This window comes from Lepidochelys kempii, chromosome 10 (assembly GCF_965140285.1).
Source record: "Lepidochelys kempii isolate rLepKem1 chromosome 10, rLepKem1.hap1, whole genome shotgun sequence".
Classification (NCBI taxonomy): domain Eukaryota; kingdom Metazoa; phylum Chordata; order Testudines; family Cheloniidae; genus Lepidochelys; species Lepidochelys kempii.
The window spans coordinates 7,126,249-7,139,039 of NC_136389.1; the positions used below are offsets into that span (position 1 = coordinate 7,126,249).

Below are 12,791 nucleotides of genomic sequence, written 5' to 3' on the forward strand. Positions count from 1 at the left end.
TTTTGATGTGATGTTGACAATTTGTGTTTTAACAGTTCTAAAGCTTGAACTTTTTGAATCTCAATGTCTACTGTCATTATTGTCTGACCCCAGTGGTCTGATCTCCCCATAATTTCCCACAACTGCGAAAACTCAGATCAATAAAATTAGGAAAAAATGCTTTAAAATAAACAGGTATCTGTGGACATTATAAAACAATAAAAACTAAATTCTGATACTAATAATTTGGGCTGAAATTTTCCATGACTGTTTTTTGTAAGTTTCAGCCATAGCAGTTCAGCTGTTTGAGAACAAGGCTAGGGATGTTTATATTTTGCCCATGGTAAAAAATTCTTGAGAACTTTTCTTTCAAATGTTCTAGCATTCCTGTGCTTTGGAGCAGGGGCCTGAAGTTCGGTAAGGAGTGGCCTTTATGTCAGGGATGTGCCTTTTCCATCCCCATGAAAACCCACCTAAATTTGGCCAAGTTATAAGCTTTTTTAAAAAAAAATGCAGTTTGTACATACTCAGTAGAGACTTTAACAAGTCTCTGAAGATTGTCCTCACTGAGCATGTTCAAGCCTCTTACAGCGCCTGCGTGGAACAGGACTGAGCATGCTCCATCCCTTGGGGAAAAAAGACAGTATGTGATCATGTAATTAGTGACTATTATAATGCTTACCCACAAGGGGGCTTAATTAAGATTGCACAGGCAACCTTCATTCTGGCATTTCCTAATTTTTGAATACTTACCTTTCTAACTTGAATTATCTTGCAATGTAGTTTATTCCTGTGTAACTACAGACAAGAGTTTGAGCTGGGAACACATATCCAAAACTGGATCAAGTTTTCAAAGAGGTTATGGTCTTAATTCCCTCCTTGCCAGAACCAGTGGGGTCCTTTAAGCTCCATGACTCTCATACATTGTCTAAACTGACTGTGTATAAACTCGCCACTATCTTCCCTCCAGAGTATGCCAAACTTGCTCAAGGCTCCTGGTACCAGCACAATTCAAGGGCTTGGTGATTTAAGCAGTGGTAGAGGCCTGTGTTTCTATTCCATAACATAAATGGTCTGAAACCTAAGATTGAACCCAGTGCTGTTGCTTTGCGTGCCTGTCTCTGGTCCAACCCTCCTAGCACACTTGCAGGCTGGAAAAAACCCAAGGAAGCACTATTTTATTGCTTTTGACACGACTCATCCCTAATGAAGCAGAACAATATTTATTTGCCATTGCCTGTAAACAGCATTCAAAAAGCATACTCAGCAAATGAATGGCTCCAGACTGATCTAACGAAGCATGTGTGAAAAACACACATGTGGGTAATGGATGTTAAGGAAGGCCAAGCCTTCCAAGTTACAAACAGTTTGGTCAACAGCAAGACACGGAGCAGAAATTGATACCATGATAGTGAATAATAAATAATGTAAAAAATTATGATAGATGAGCCCTGTCTACTTGTCTGTAAAGTGCCTCGCACACCTCTGTTGCCAAATAAAACTACATACTATTGTTTGTCTATACAATTAGTGAAGTACGGCAGTTCAACCAAAAAGTGGTAAAATATTTGTTTCCTTCCTCCCCACCCCCTTTGTTCTTTTACAGTAAAGCAGCAACAATATAAAGCCAATTACCTTCCCTAACGTGTATGCTCGCTCAGCTTATATTAGTAAGGAAAATGTACCAAACCTTACAACTTTGTTCAACATCACACCTCCCGCAAATGGCAATTTTTGATAGGGCCACATTCTAAAATGCAAGTAACTTCTGAATAAACATTTTTTAAAAAGCTCACACAAAACAAATCTTTATTCTTTGTTGCAGAAAATAAATACAGGTGCATATTTCATATGCTTTTCTATAAAAGCACTTCTACAAAATGTCACTTAACTGCATACAACAGTACAACCTTTTTGGCTTTTAAAATGCAAATATTATACAGTCACTTCATTTTATCAACTTTTTAAAGCACTTGTAGCAAGCAGCTTTGGGGAAGGAATGTTTAGTTTATGAGCTAAATTCTTGCTTCAAGTGTTTGTTTTCCACACATAGTGCAACTAACCTAAAAGCAACTAGAACAACTTTTTTTTTTCTTTTTGGAAAACTTTTGGGTCTTTTTCAAAAACTGCAAAGAAAAATAGATCTTGAAATCTGGTCTACCTTCAAATTTAAACCGAGAAAAACAACAAAACAGAAATGACTCAATTGAAATATTAAGGTAAGCATGATGCTTCACAGCTTGTTTTCTATACAATTCCAGTTTGGCCCTTGGTATTTCTTTAGAATAAAAAGAAAAGATTAATCATCTAGTCCTATATTTCTGAAAAGGTAAGACATGGACTCCCCGTTATGGATTCTGCGAATGGCTTCGGAGAGGATCATACTGATATCCACTGTCTTAATTTTGGGACACTGGAGTTTTTGTATTTCATGTGGAATCGTGTTGGTTACAACAACCTAGAGAGAGAAAAAGAGAGAAACTGTCACAGTACAAATGATTTTTCCCTGATCTTTTCCCTTCAGTTTCTGATCTGCACCCTATCACATCAGCGTCTGAAAAGGCAAGTTCTTCCCTCCAGATCCCGAGAAAGTTAAATGGTTGATGCACAGCAGGATCTCCTTTTGTGACTGTTTATGGACAGGATCATAGCCTTGTGAAAGGTTATTCATTGTGTTGGATGCCTACCTACTCACCTATCTATGAATGCTAAAGAAACAGTCCTTCCTTGCCTTTATCCTGTCAAACACACACAAGGGGATGCACTCACTACTCTTCACTTAAGGAGAATCTCCATATGTTGACAATCCTTTACTTAGGGTCTTATTATTATGCTGCACCCATCACTAAAGTATTCATGAAGACTTTAAAAAATGGAATAATTATATGTTAAAACCTTAATCTGTACTGAAAAGTGAAGCCAGGAACAAACAGCCACAGTATTGTTCCTGAAATTTGTAATTGATATTGTAATTAGTAAAAATCAATATTAAATATTTTAGGAGCCAAGTCAGTGGGGATTTTAAAGCTGGCTGAATTTTCTGAAAAGTTTTCATCATTTTGGTTTGCTTCTGAACTTTGAAGCTAGCCCATCCTGCCCACACTTACTTCATCAATAGCAGACTCTTCTATCAACCTGGGAGCATCTGAAGACAGCAGGCCGTGGGTCGCCATTACAAAAATCTTGTATGCTCCCCTTTCCTTGAGCGTCTCTGCTGCAGCGAGGAAGCTGTCAACATCATCTATAATGTCATCCTGTCAAAATAGGACCAGGCCAATGAAGACTCCACACTTCCTCAAACAGGCCATGCAACAGAGGCAGACAGATCTAGTGTAATTCTACTGGTGTCAAGGAAGTAGATTTCTCTAGTCTACATACAAACCACATTATTAATTTACTGATAGTAACCCTTACTATCCTATTTGGGGGCTCCAGGAACAGAGTGTGGGAGAGGAGAATTGCCATGGCTCTAAATATGACACCAAAGACTCCCCTATAGAAAAAGTTACTCCAAACATTAAGATCTCAAATTAATAACGTTTTATATTAAAACCCCAAAGAATAATGCAATTTCTCAAGCGTCCTTTAAGACAACATCAGCCTTTATGTCATTGGCACGTCTAGATCTGCAGTGTTAACATTCATGAAACTTTGTTTCTCTGAAATGATGCAACAGAGTCCAGCTACCAGGCTTTCACCTTACGAAAACTCTCTTGGACAGAGTTTCAGGCGACCCATTCAGTAGACACTATCAGGGCCAGATCCTGCTTTTCTGTGTCTATCATTGTGTATTTTGGAAAATTAATTGCAGTATTCTTCACTAAAGCACAAGAGGATTTTTAAAACCTATACAGCAAGATTCAGTCATGTAACCAGGAGGGTGCATGAGGGAAGAAACCAAGCATTTAATAAAATCCCAGAATGTATTTACTAATAAAACAGTAATAAATATTCCCATATATTCCAATATAATAAATAGGACAGTTAAAAACCTGGAATAATTTTTTATTTTTGAACTTTGAAATTCAACAAGGGATAAAACATTTGATTTTAAAAAGATGTGGAAAGACTTCAGTTAAAAGACAAAATGGCCATTAATTCAAGATGATGTACAGGGACCCCAAAACTTACAGTCATTATGAAAAGCTTTTCCAAATCACCTCAATCATTACCCAAAGTTTAGTTAATATGGCAAAGAAACTGGTCCATCCTTTCTTCCATTTTATTCTGACACATGCTCTTTAGTCCTTTAACATCTTGAATGCAGCCCTGTTAACATCTATTAGCTGTGGAAGATCATTTCTAACCAGCCCTTTTTTCTTCACTCTGCCTTCCCCAACACACTGACATCCTCCTTGCTTTTAATACAGGAGCAATGCCCTAAGAGTGTATTAAAGTACAAGGATTGGATTAACGGGTCAGTTTCAGAAGTTCCACCAGAAGTTTTCATCAGTAAATTACACTGGAAGAGAGAGTTGGCACCATCATCAAGAACTAAAACAGCACTTAAGTATTTTATTAAAAAATAAAAAGATTTCAGAGAGATAGAAGGGAGTGATCCATTTTACTTTTAAACTCCCTCAAATGTCAACCTGTGTGTAATTGTTATTAAAAATTCTCTTGGTCATTTAAATTATGAAAGTGGAAAGAAAATTGAAATTAATGGCCTTAAATGCAATTTTTCCATTAAGACTGAGCAGCTTGCCATTTTGCTCAGCTGATGAGCCACTACACACAATTACACCAATATTCTGAGCACAAGCTTCAGAGAAATCCAATGTATTTTAGCAACATCTTCTACTCAATTATCTTCAAGTTCTTTACTAACCTTAATTAACCTCTCTATTCATGTAAAGTAAGCTGCTAAACTCATTTTATTGAAGGGGCACAGAAATATTAAGTCCATAATCAAGGAGATTTATACTGCAATTTCGGATGCTCTCAGTTAATAGAGCCTGTCAAGGATATTAGGAAACCTCAGAGTCAACCTAAATGTCTTCCTTATGCGCTTAGAATGTTCGTGTAGTGAGCAAACATCCAAACAATTCATGTTTTTGCACTAGTTAAAAGTTTTAAATGCCAAATGCCAACAGCTCAGCATTTAATAATGACCCTTCAACTAGACACTGGCAAGATTTGTGGAAGGCCATTTCAAGCTTATTAAAAAGAGAGAGAACTAGAGTGTGATGGGATTTTTAAAAAAATAACCAAACAAGTTGTTTTCAAAGATTTCACTTATATTTGGAAATCAGGAAATTAATTTTTGAGATTGAAAACCAAGATAGGATCTTCCACTGAATTCTTGCCCTGTGTATCCTTAATTTAAGACTAGAGTGACCCCAAGCTCTCTTACATGTCAGGAGTTTGACAATTTTAGCTTAGATACAATAGGAAAACCTTCAAAATTAGCCCTACTTTAAAGGATACCCACAAATATACACACACATTCCGAAATTCAAAGCTATCAGAGTTTTGATCCAAAATATCCACTCACCACAATGATGGCTATTCTTCCTCCTACATCTCCAACAACTGTGATGGGTGGTTTTTCCTTTGGAATCAGCACTGATTAAAGGATAAAAAAAGAAGAAAAATTGCACATGCTAAAATGAATGAGGAAATTCTTGCTTTGCACTAGACATCGTTTCTCATTTTTTCCATAGATAAAAGCAAAGCAGCAACTGTCTCCACCATCATTGCTCTGCTTCCTTGGGCAGCAGAGTCTCACGCCCAGAGCACTGAGTCTTTCCACATAGGATATTAACTATAAATATTTAGGCCTCGATTCTGCAAGTTACTCTGTATGAGTAAACACCTGCACAGAATCCCTTTGAAATCAGAGGGGTTCCAGATGGGCACAGTGATCCACCCATAAAATAACTTGCAGGACTGGTGCCTTAAAGGCACATGTTTGCTGTCTGCTAACTCAAGCCATTAAGTCTTGTATGCAGTGCAATTTGTACAGTAAAATTTAAGAATGACATTCAGTTCCTAGGGAGGAACTGGGATTTCTGGGCTCAACAATGGTGTAAAATGCGTATGAAAAAACGGTTACTTTCCTGCACAGTAACTGTTGTTCTCTGAGATGCGTTGGCCACATAATCATTCCACTGTAGGTGCGTGCGTGCCCAATACACTGGAATCAGAGACTTTTGCCAGCAGTATCACTAGGTAGTGCCTGCGTCCCCGCTGTCCTCTTGCTCAGAGCCGAAGGGGACATGGCTGCCACCTCCCTTTCCATTCCTTCGTATCCCCATCCAATACCCAAAGCAGCGGGGAACGTGGGATGGCCATGGAATGTATATGTGCATGACATCTCAAAGAACAACAGTTACTGTACAGATAAGTAACTTTTTTCTCCTTAGAGTGATTGTGCATATATTCATTCCAATGTAGGTCACTCATAAACTGTTCTCGTAGAGGAAGTGCGACTTCAGATTACTTGAAGAGACTGCAGCACTGACTGGCTGAAATTCACACTGTCCCAGGAACCCTGAGTGAGAGCATGGTGTTTGGAAAAGTTATGTACTCATGTCTATGTAGCAGCCTTGCAAATGTCCACTATTGGTATGTTACTCAGGAAGGCTGATGAAGTGGAACAAGCCCTAGTTCAAAGGGCCATTATTCTCAGAGGAGACACAACCTTTACTAGATCATAGCAAAGCTTGATACAGTCAGACATCCAGTGAGATATATGATAAGATTAAAGGGCAGCCAGTTACAGCCTATCAGAAAAGGCTACAAAGAGTCTTGGAGATGACTTAAAAGACTGTTCAGGCTATATAAAAGGATAGAACCCTTTGAACATCCAAAATATGAAGCCTCTCCTCAGCTTTGCTACAGTGAGGCTTTGGAAAACATACTGGAAGAAGAATAGGTTTGTTGAGGTGGAGTGCAAATTCTACCTTAGGCATAAACTTACAGTGTGGCCTAAGAGAAACCTTGTCTTTGTGAAAGAAGGGTCCTGCTAACACCACCTGAACCTCTGACGTGCTTCTCACAGACACAATCGCTATCAAAAACACGGTATTGACTGATGGCAATTACAAGGAATTTGTTGCTAGAGGTTTGAAGAGGGAACCCATTAAACAGGACAAAACTAAATTCAGGTCCCATGAGTATATGTGTAAACGAGGCCTTTTAAAACCCTAGACACAAAGGATGCGAAAAAACCAAAACTCATCTACTGGAAGTTGTATCAGGAGATGGAGCCCAGATACACCCTTATAAAACAGATGGAGAGATCGGAAGATTTCAAATGTCCCTTTTAGCTCCATGATCACCCTCAGAATTAGGAGGATGGAGGAAACATATATGAGAAGACCTGACCAAAGGAGAAGGAAGGTGTCTGTCAAAGAACCTGGACTGTGACCTCTTCTGGAGCAAAACTTCCTGCATTTGTTGTTCAGGGTGGTTGCAAAGACAGTGCTAGCGTCAGTGCTTCCAACCACACCCTGACTCGGCAGCAGAGAATTTGTTTTTATGAGAAAAGAAGTGCAGCCTATCAGCCTCGGAAGGCTTTGAGCATGTCGAGGAGGCCATAGGCAAGGAAGAAGATCTCACACAAAGACTGCTTTGGAGCAGAGGCTGCTGAAGGGGCAATCCCTGGGAAGCAATTCTCTGCTCTCTTGTGGTCAGGGTCAGGCTCTAAAGAGGGATGCATTGCCTGTTCCATAAGAGGAACCATAAGGTGGAAATCCCCTTCTCAGTCCTCCTGGGGAATGAGGTACAGATAGGACATTTGTCCCTCATGTACCACTCACCTAAATGAATTAAACAACTTTTGTGCCTATCTGTGACAGGGATAACAGACCTGCACATGGCACACTGCTGTGGAGAAATCACCTGGATTTAAACCAAAATAACCCCTGAAAGACTATAAACTAACTAATTGAACTAACTACACATACAGGAGAAAAACGTGTCTAAGGTGGATAACCACAGGTCAAGAGCAACGGGGGAGCTCCAACGCTCATCACAAGCGATAAGAAGGAACTGAGAGGGAGGTGGTGGACACATCCCTTTTATGCCCTCAGCTCTGAGCATAAGGACAGCAGGGGCACATGCACCACTTAGGAGTACCGCTGGCAAAAATCTCCAACTCAAGTGCAGTACTAAAGTGGACTGTATATGTGCGCAATCACTCCAAGGAGAACTTTATCAACCCGCACCACCCCACACACACACACAAAATCAATACAATATGAGATGTTAAGACATTTTACTTGTTTCCTTCCAATGAACTGCTAACAGAAAAGTCCCCATCTAACGACCAAGTATGCATGAAGCATGCATTCATTAATAAAGCACAAGACTATTTGTTAGGACTCCATACCTAGTCATTGTTTGTACAGTGTAAATGTAAAGTGACCTGCAAACGCTTTCCCTTCTGGATTCTCTCACAAAGACTTGCAAGGCACCTTGGAAAAGTCTCTGCCTCAGTTTCCCTATCTGTAAAATTGAGTTAATTAAGCCTCCCAACATCCAGTGTTTTAATGTCTATAAAATGTTGTAAGAGCCTCAAATGAAAGAGGCTGAAGTAGTACAAAGCATCATAAAGCAATATTTCCACACAGCATCACTTGCCCTTTTCTTTAGCTGCTTGGTTCAGTTGAAATGTTAGCACCTTTGCATTCTCTTCAAAGTTCTTTTCTGGATGTCTGACAAGGTGTAAAGAGGGCTATATTTCTGATACAGGCACCTAATGCTAATGCATACTGACAGATCTCCAACTTCTAAATGGCCATCAATCCTATGCTGTGGTGAGCAGCATTTCTGGAAGCAATGACCCTGACAAGAAAAGCAAGTGCCACCTTCAGAAGAGTGGGCTCAGTGTGGCAAGAGCCAAGAGCCCTGCAGTGACTGAAAACCATGCTAACTTTTAAAGCTGGCAGTTTTAAATAAGGCTGCTGCTTTGCCTTAATTTATACCACTCGCCCTATTGCAAAGCAGCATGGTATGTTCTTATGACAATTACCCATCCTTCACACAGGGATCACAAGAATTGGGAAGACTACAAGAAGGAATTGCTACATTTGAGACAGAACAAACTGATATATAAAGGACAAACAGATGTATAAATAAAAGCTTTCAACAATTACAGGATCATACAGTCAAACGTACTCTAATCATATCTGGGATCTTTACTTTTGCCATTTTCTGCTCTGTACATTTATATTTCCCTAAAACTTTTAAATCTCACTGACAGCAGTGACACCTGTTGGTGAATAAGTTTACAGTCTATCCTTTTGCTAAATCATTCTCAGGTCCAACAACTAGCTGACATTAAAGGTTGTTAAGGAATAAAATTTATCCCACAAAAGCAAGAAAATTCAAAGTTTTTTAAAAAACTGACATCCTTCATCTACTCAGTGCATTTTCATTTTTATTTCCCACAATTACAAAGGGAAGGGGAAAACACAAGCTAAAATAAAAATACAAATGTTAAAGTTAAACCTTATCACAGTGCTGGTTATATTTGTTGTAATTTTGAAGATAATAATTGCTACTCCATAGTTAAAGTTCCATTCTGAGATTAGTTTAAAATGGAACATACGTTTCTGTTTTTCCTCTATATGAGGTGGCCTTTCAGTGTGAAATTTTCAATGTTAAAAAGCAAAAGGGCATAAATACTGTCATTTTTATCCACAGATGTATTTCAGACCAACTTCAATCTTACTTTTTTGACAACTGGTATATTTTTTTTTAAAATTGGTCTATCTACACAAAATTAAGAGAAGAATATTTACTAGATCTGTTACGTAAGATTTTTTGCTTTCGTTTTTTTAATACATTTTTAGCACTAAGGTCATTTTTTTGCCACTGTTCATCGTAACAGAAAGCTTATACACAGTAGGTGACCAATTGACAAAGTCTTCAGCATACACAAAATCCTCTGCACAGATAAAAATCTTTTTTTATCAGAAGCTATAATTTTTCTATCAGTTTTTAAGTGCCAAGAAAGCATAGATGTTAATGGAGAAAGTTGTATGCAATGTTGTAGCCATGTCAGTTGCAGGATATTAGAGACAAGGTGTGTGAGGTAACATCTTTTATTGGACCAAATTCTGTTCGGGAGAGAGACAAGCTTTCGAGCTTACACAGTGGTCTTCTTCAGGCCTGAAGCTCGAAAGCTTGTCTCTCTCACCAACAGAAGTTGGTCCAATGAAAAATATTACCTCAACCACCTTGTCCCTCTAATGGATAACGTTGTCATTAACCACTGCTCTAGTACGTTTCCAGGAACACCACACCCTGGAGGTCCACTAGCAACACCTTTCTCACAATCTTGCCCCTCCACCCCAACTAAAACATTAAAAAGCCTAGGAAATTAATACACAAAAAATGTTGTGGAACTGTTACAGTTGCTACACACACCATATGACAAAACTACTTCAGCAAAGAAATGAAAAGTTAAGCCACACCACTTTACAGTACATGCCTTCTACTCTTCAATCCACAGGGATGCACCTAACCACTACCACAGCTACCATACACACAACCATAACTGTACCCCAATATGGACGGCAGCCTTTATCACACACCTCATTTATTAAACTGCTACTCTAACAAATATCCACAACTTGTAAGTACTGGGAAGAGTTACTTTAGCAGAAAGGTGTGTGCAGAAAGAAGAGCTGAAGCGCAGAATTACGGATGTGGTCTGGGGTGTTCTCTTGCTTTTGTGGTTTTGAGTCTAATGCATGGTGTATATGTAGAAACCCTACCTGTTACACACAATTTTTATATGAAATTAGCTTATAAACAACAATATGGAGCACTCCTTGGGATTAATTCTTTTCAGCCAGCAATCTTTTTAGCCAGGAAAATATCCATCTCAGCTGTTTAGTTTTCTCTGCACTGTGTGGCAGTTAACAGATACTCTTCTCACCATGAAAAATTTCATTTAATTATATTTGACTCTTACATAGCATTTTAATGAAACGAATCATGAGTGGAACCTGAAGTAAATCACTTGCCCCAGATCATACAGCAGGTCAGTGGCAGACAGGAATAGAATCCAGGTTTCCTGACTCAGAGTTCAATGCTCTATCTGCTGGACGATGCTACTTTCCTAAATTGATGTATTTACCTCAAGTGGAGAAGGGAAGGGAGAAGAGTTTTTTTGGGGGGAGGTTTATATACTGTTAACACAAATGAAATATTTAAATAAATCAAACCTAAACAGCCTTACAGTAATGTGTAAGATATGAGGTAATGAAATGATGAGGCAGAGGAACTCACTTGTCTATTTACCCAGGTCAGTGCAGGTATTGCAAACTCATACAGGACACACAGTCAGACCTAAAGAAGAGCTCTGTGTAAGATCGAAAGCTTGTCTCTCTCAACAACAGAAGTTGGTCCAATAAAAGATACCTTACCCGCCTTGTCACTCAGCCACACAGTTTTGCACTGCTGCAAATCATAGGCACCATAGGAAAAAAGGTATCTGTAGTAATTCTTTGCTAGTGTATTTCTGACAGCCACCCCTTTTTAACATCCTCAAATGGGTTAGAAAAATCCAAAATATAAGCAGTTACACACACACAAACTTACTTACTGGGTATCTCCAAACTGGGATGAATAGCAGCTACACTTTTGGCTGTAGGAGGTGAATGTCGACCATCCACCAGGTCAGATTCAGCATCTTGAGCTTCCCCATGAATCACAGCAATTCCTAGCCTCAAGCGCTCAGCGAATGACTGTGCCCTGCAGGAAAGAATACATTAAAGTTAAAATAACCCAAACACTCAACACAAGCCTATTTTTAACTTCTGAAATAGAGGAAAAATTGAATGATTCCTACAACTGAGGAAAAGAAAGCAGGGACTACTTCTAGAAGACACCTTCTAATCACTGGGTTTAGAAAAGCTTGATAGTCCTGACAGCATTTGCACTGGTCTTGCCAAAGTGTTTCAAGCCTTTGCAAGTAATAGAACAAGTGTTAATCATTAAGTTCAGATTACCATCTTGCTTCTTCCATTTTTCAGCTGCAACATGAATTAAAAATCAACTGTTAAAATCATATAAGATTATTGTCTTACACTCTTCTACTTCACTTCTGGCATGAATTTAAAGGTGCCACAGCGCTATGACCCAATGTTGCTAGAAATTAAAGCTGTATACCATTTGAAAACTAGGGATCTCAAGTGAGCTTTTCCAACTGTATACATCCCTCATTTCTAGTCCTGCGGAAGCCTGAGATCTTGGGCCTTAAAACTGACACTGGTCTCTCAGACTAGCAGGGTTTTTGACAGTGGTCCACAACTGACTGCAGCAGATTCAAGACCTCAGATTAATTTGCATTCCCTGGGTAAAAACTTTTTCAAATGGGAATAAATACCCAATTTAAAATTAAGTATACGAACATAAGAGGTGGACTAAACCGCACAGAATAACCTAGACAGTCTGGTTTGCAACTGTGGATATCCTACAGGAATAACAAAACTCAAGTAATCAGCTATTTAACCTATTGCCGGATCACTGGTTGCAAGTCAAAACCAGTGTTTTAGTAAACTTCCAAAATGAAAAAAATCCCTTACCATACACCATTTCTTCAATTGCAATCTTGAATTACGTAAAGGGTCAATATCAAGGAGTTTAGGGTACAAATTTAGATGTGTTAAAAATAAAGTTTTCAATTAAATTTTAAAATATCAGTGAACTGTTTGATTGCACAGGGGAAGAAAAGAAGGGAAATATAATTTTTCCTGCAGTATTAGCATCTCAAATGCTGAGTGGAGGAGGATAGCAAGTGAAAAACTAGAACTGACAAGTCCAGTTTCATCGTACAAGCCAAGTGAAGTGCAATA

General features: G+C 38.8%; 1 protein-coding gene across 2 annotated transcripts in view; it reads right to left on the reverse strand.

The window, feature by feature from the left end:
• Positions 1–1,759: 1,759 nt before the first annotated feature.
• The window catches only part of PRPSAP2 (phosphoribosyl pyrophosphate synthetase associated protein 2), a 33,736-nt gene continuing 22,704 nt past the window's right edge, over positions 1,760–12,791 (reverse strand). The window contains exons 7-10 of one of the 2 annotated variants that reach the window (XM_078854522.1): positions 11,540–11,688; positions 5,474–5,544; positions 3,087–3,233; positions 1,760–2,437 (exon numbers count right to left, since the gene is read on the reverse strand). In XM_078854522.1, the coding sequence (XP_078710648.1) occupies positions 2,279–2,437; positions 3,087–3,233; positions 5,474–5,544; positions 11,540–11,688 (526 nt within the window). In that variant the 3' untranslated portion in view covers positions 1,760–2,278. The remainder of the gene's footprint in view (positions 2,438–3,086; positions 3,234–5,473; positions 5,545–11,539; positions 11,689–12,791) is intronic. The other variant, XM_073361794.2, reaches the window with a different exon arrangement.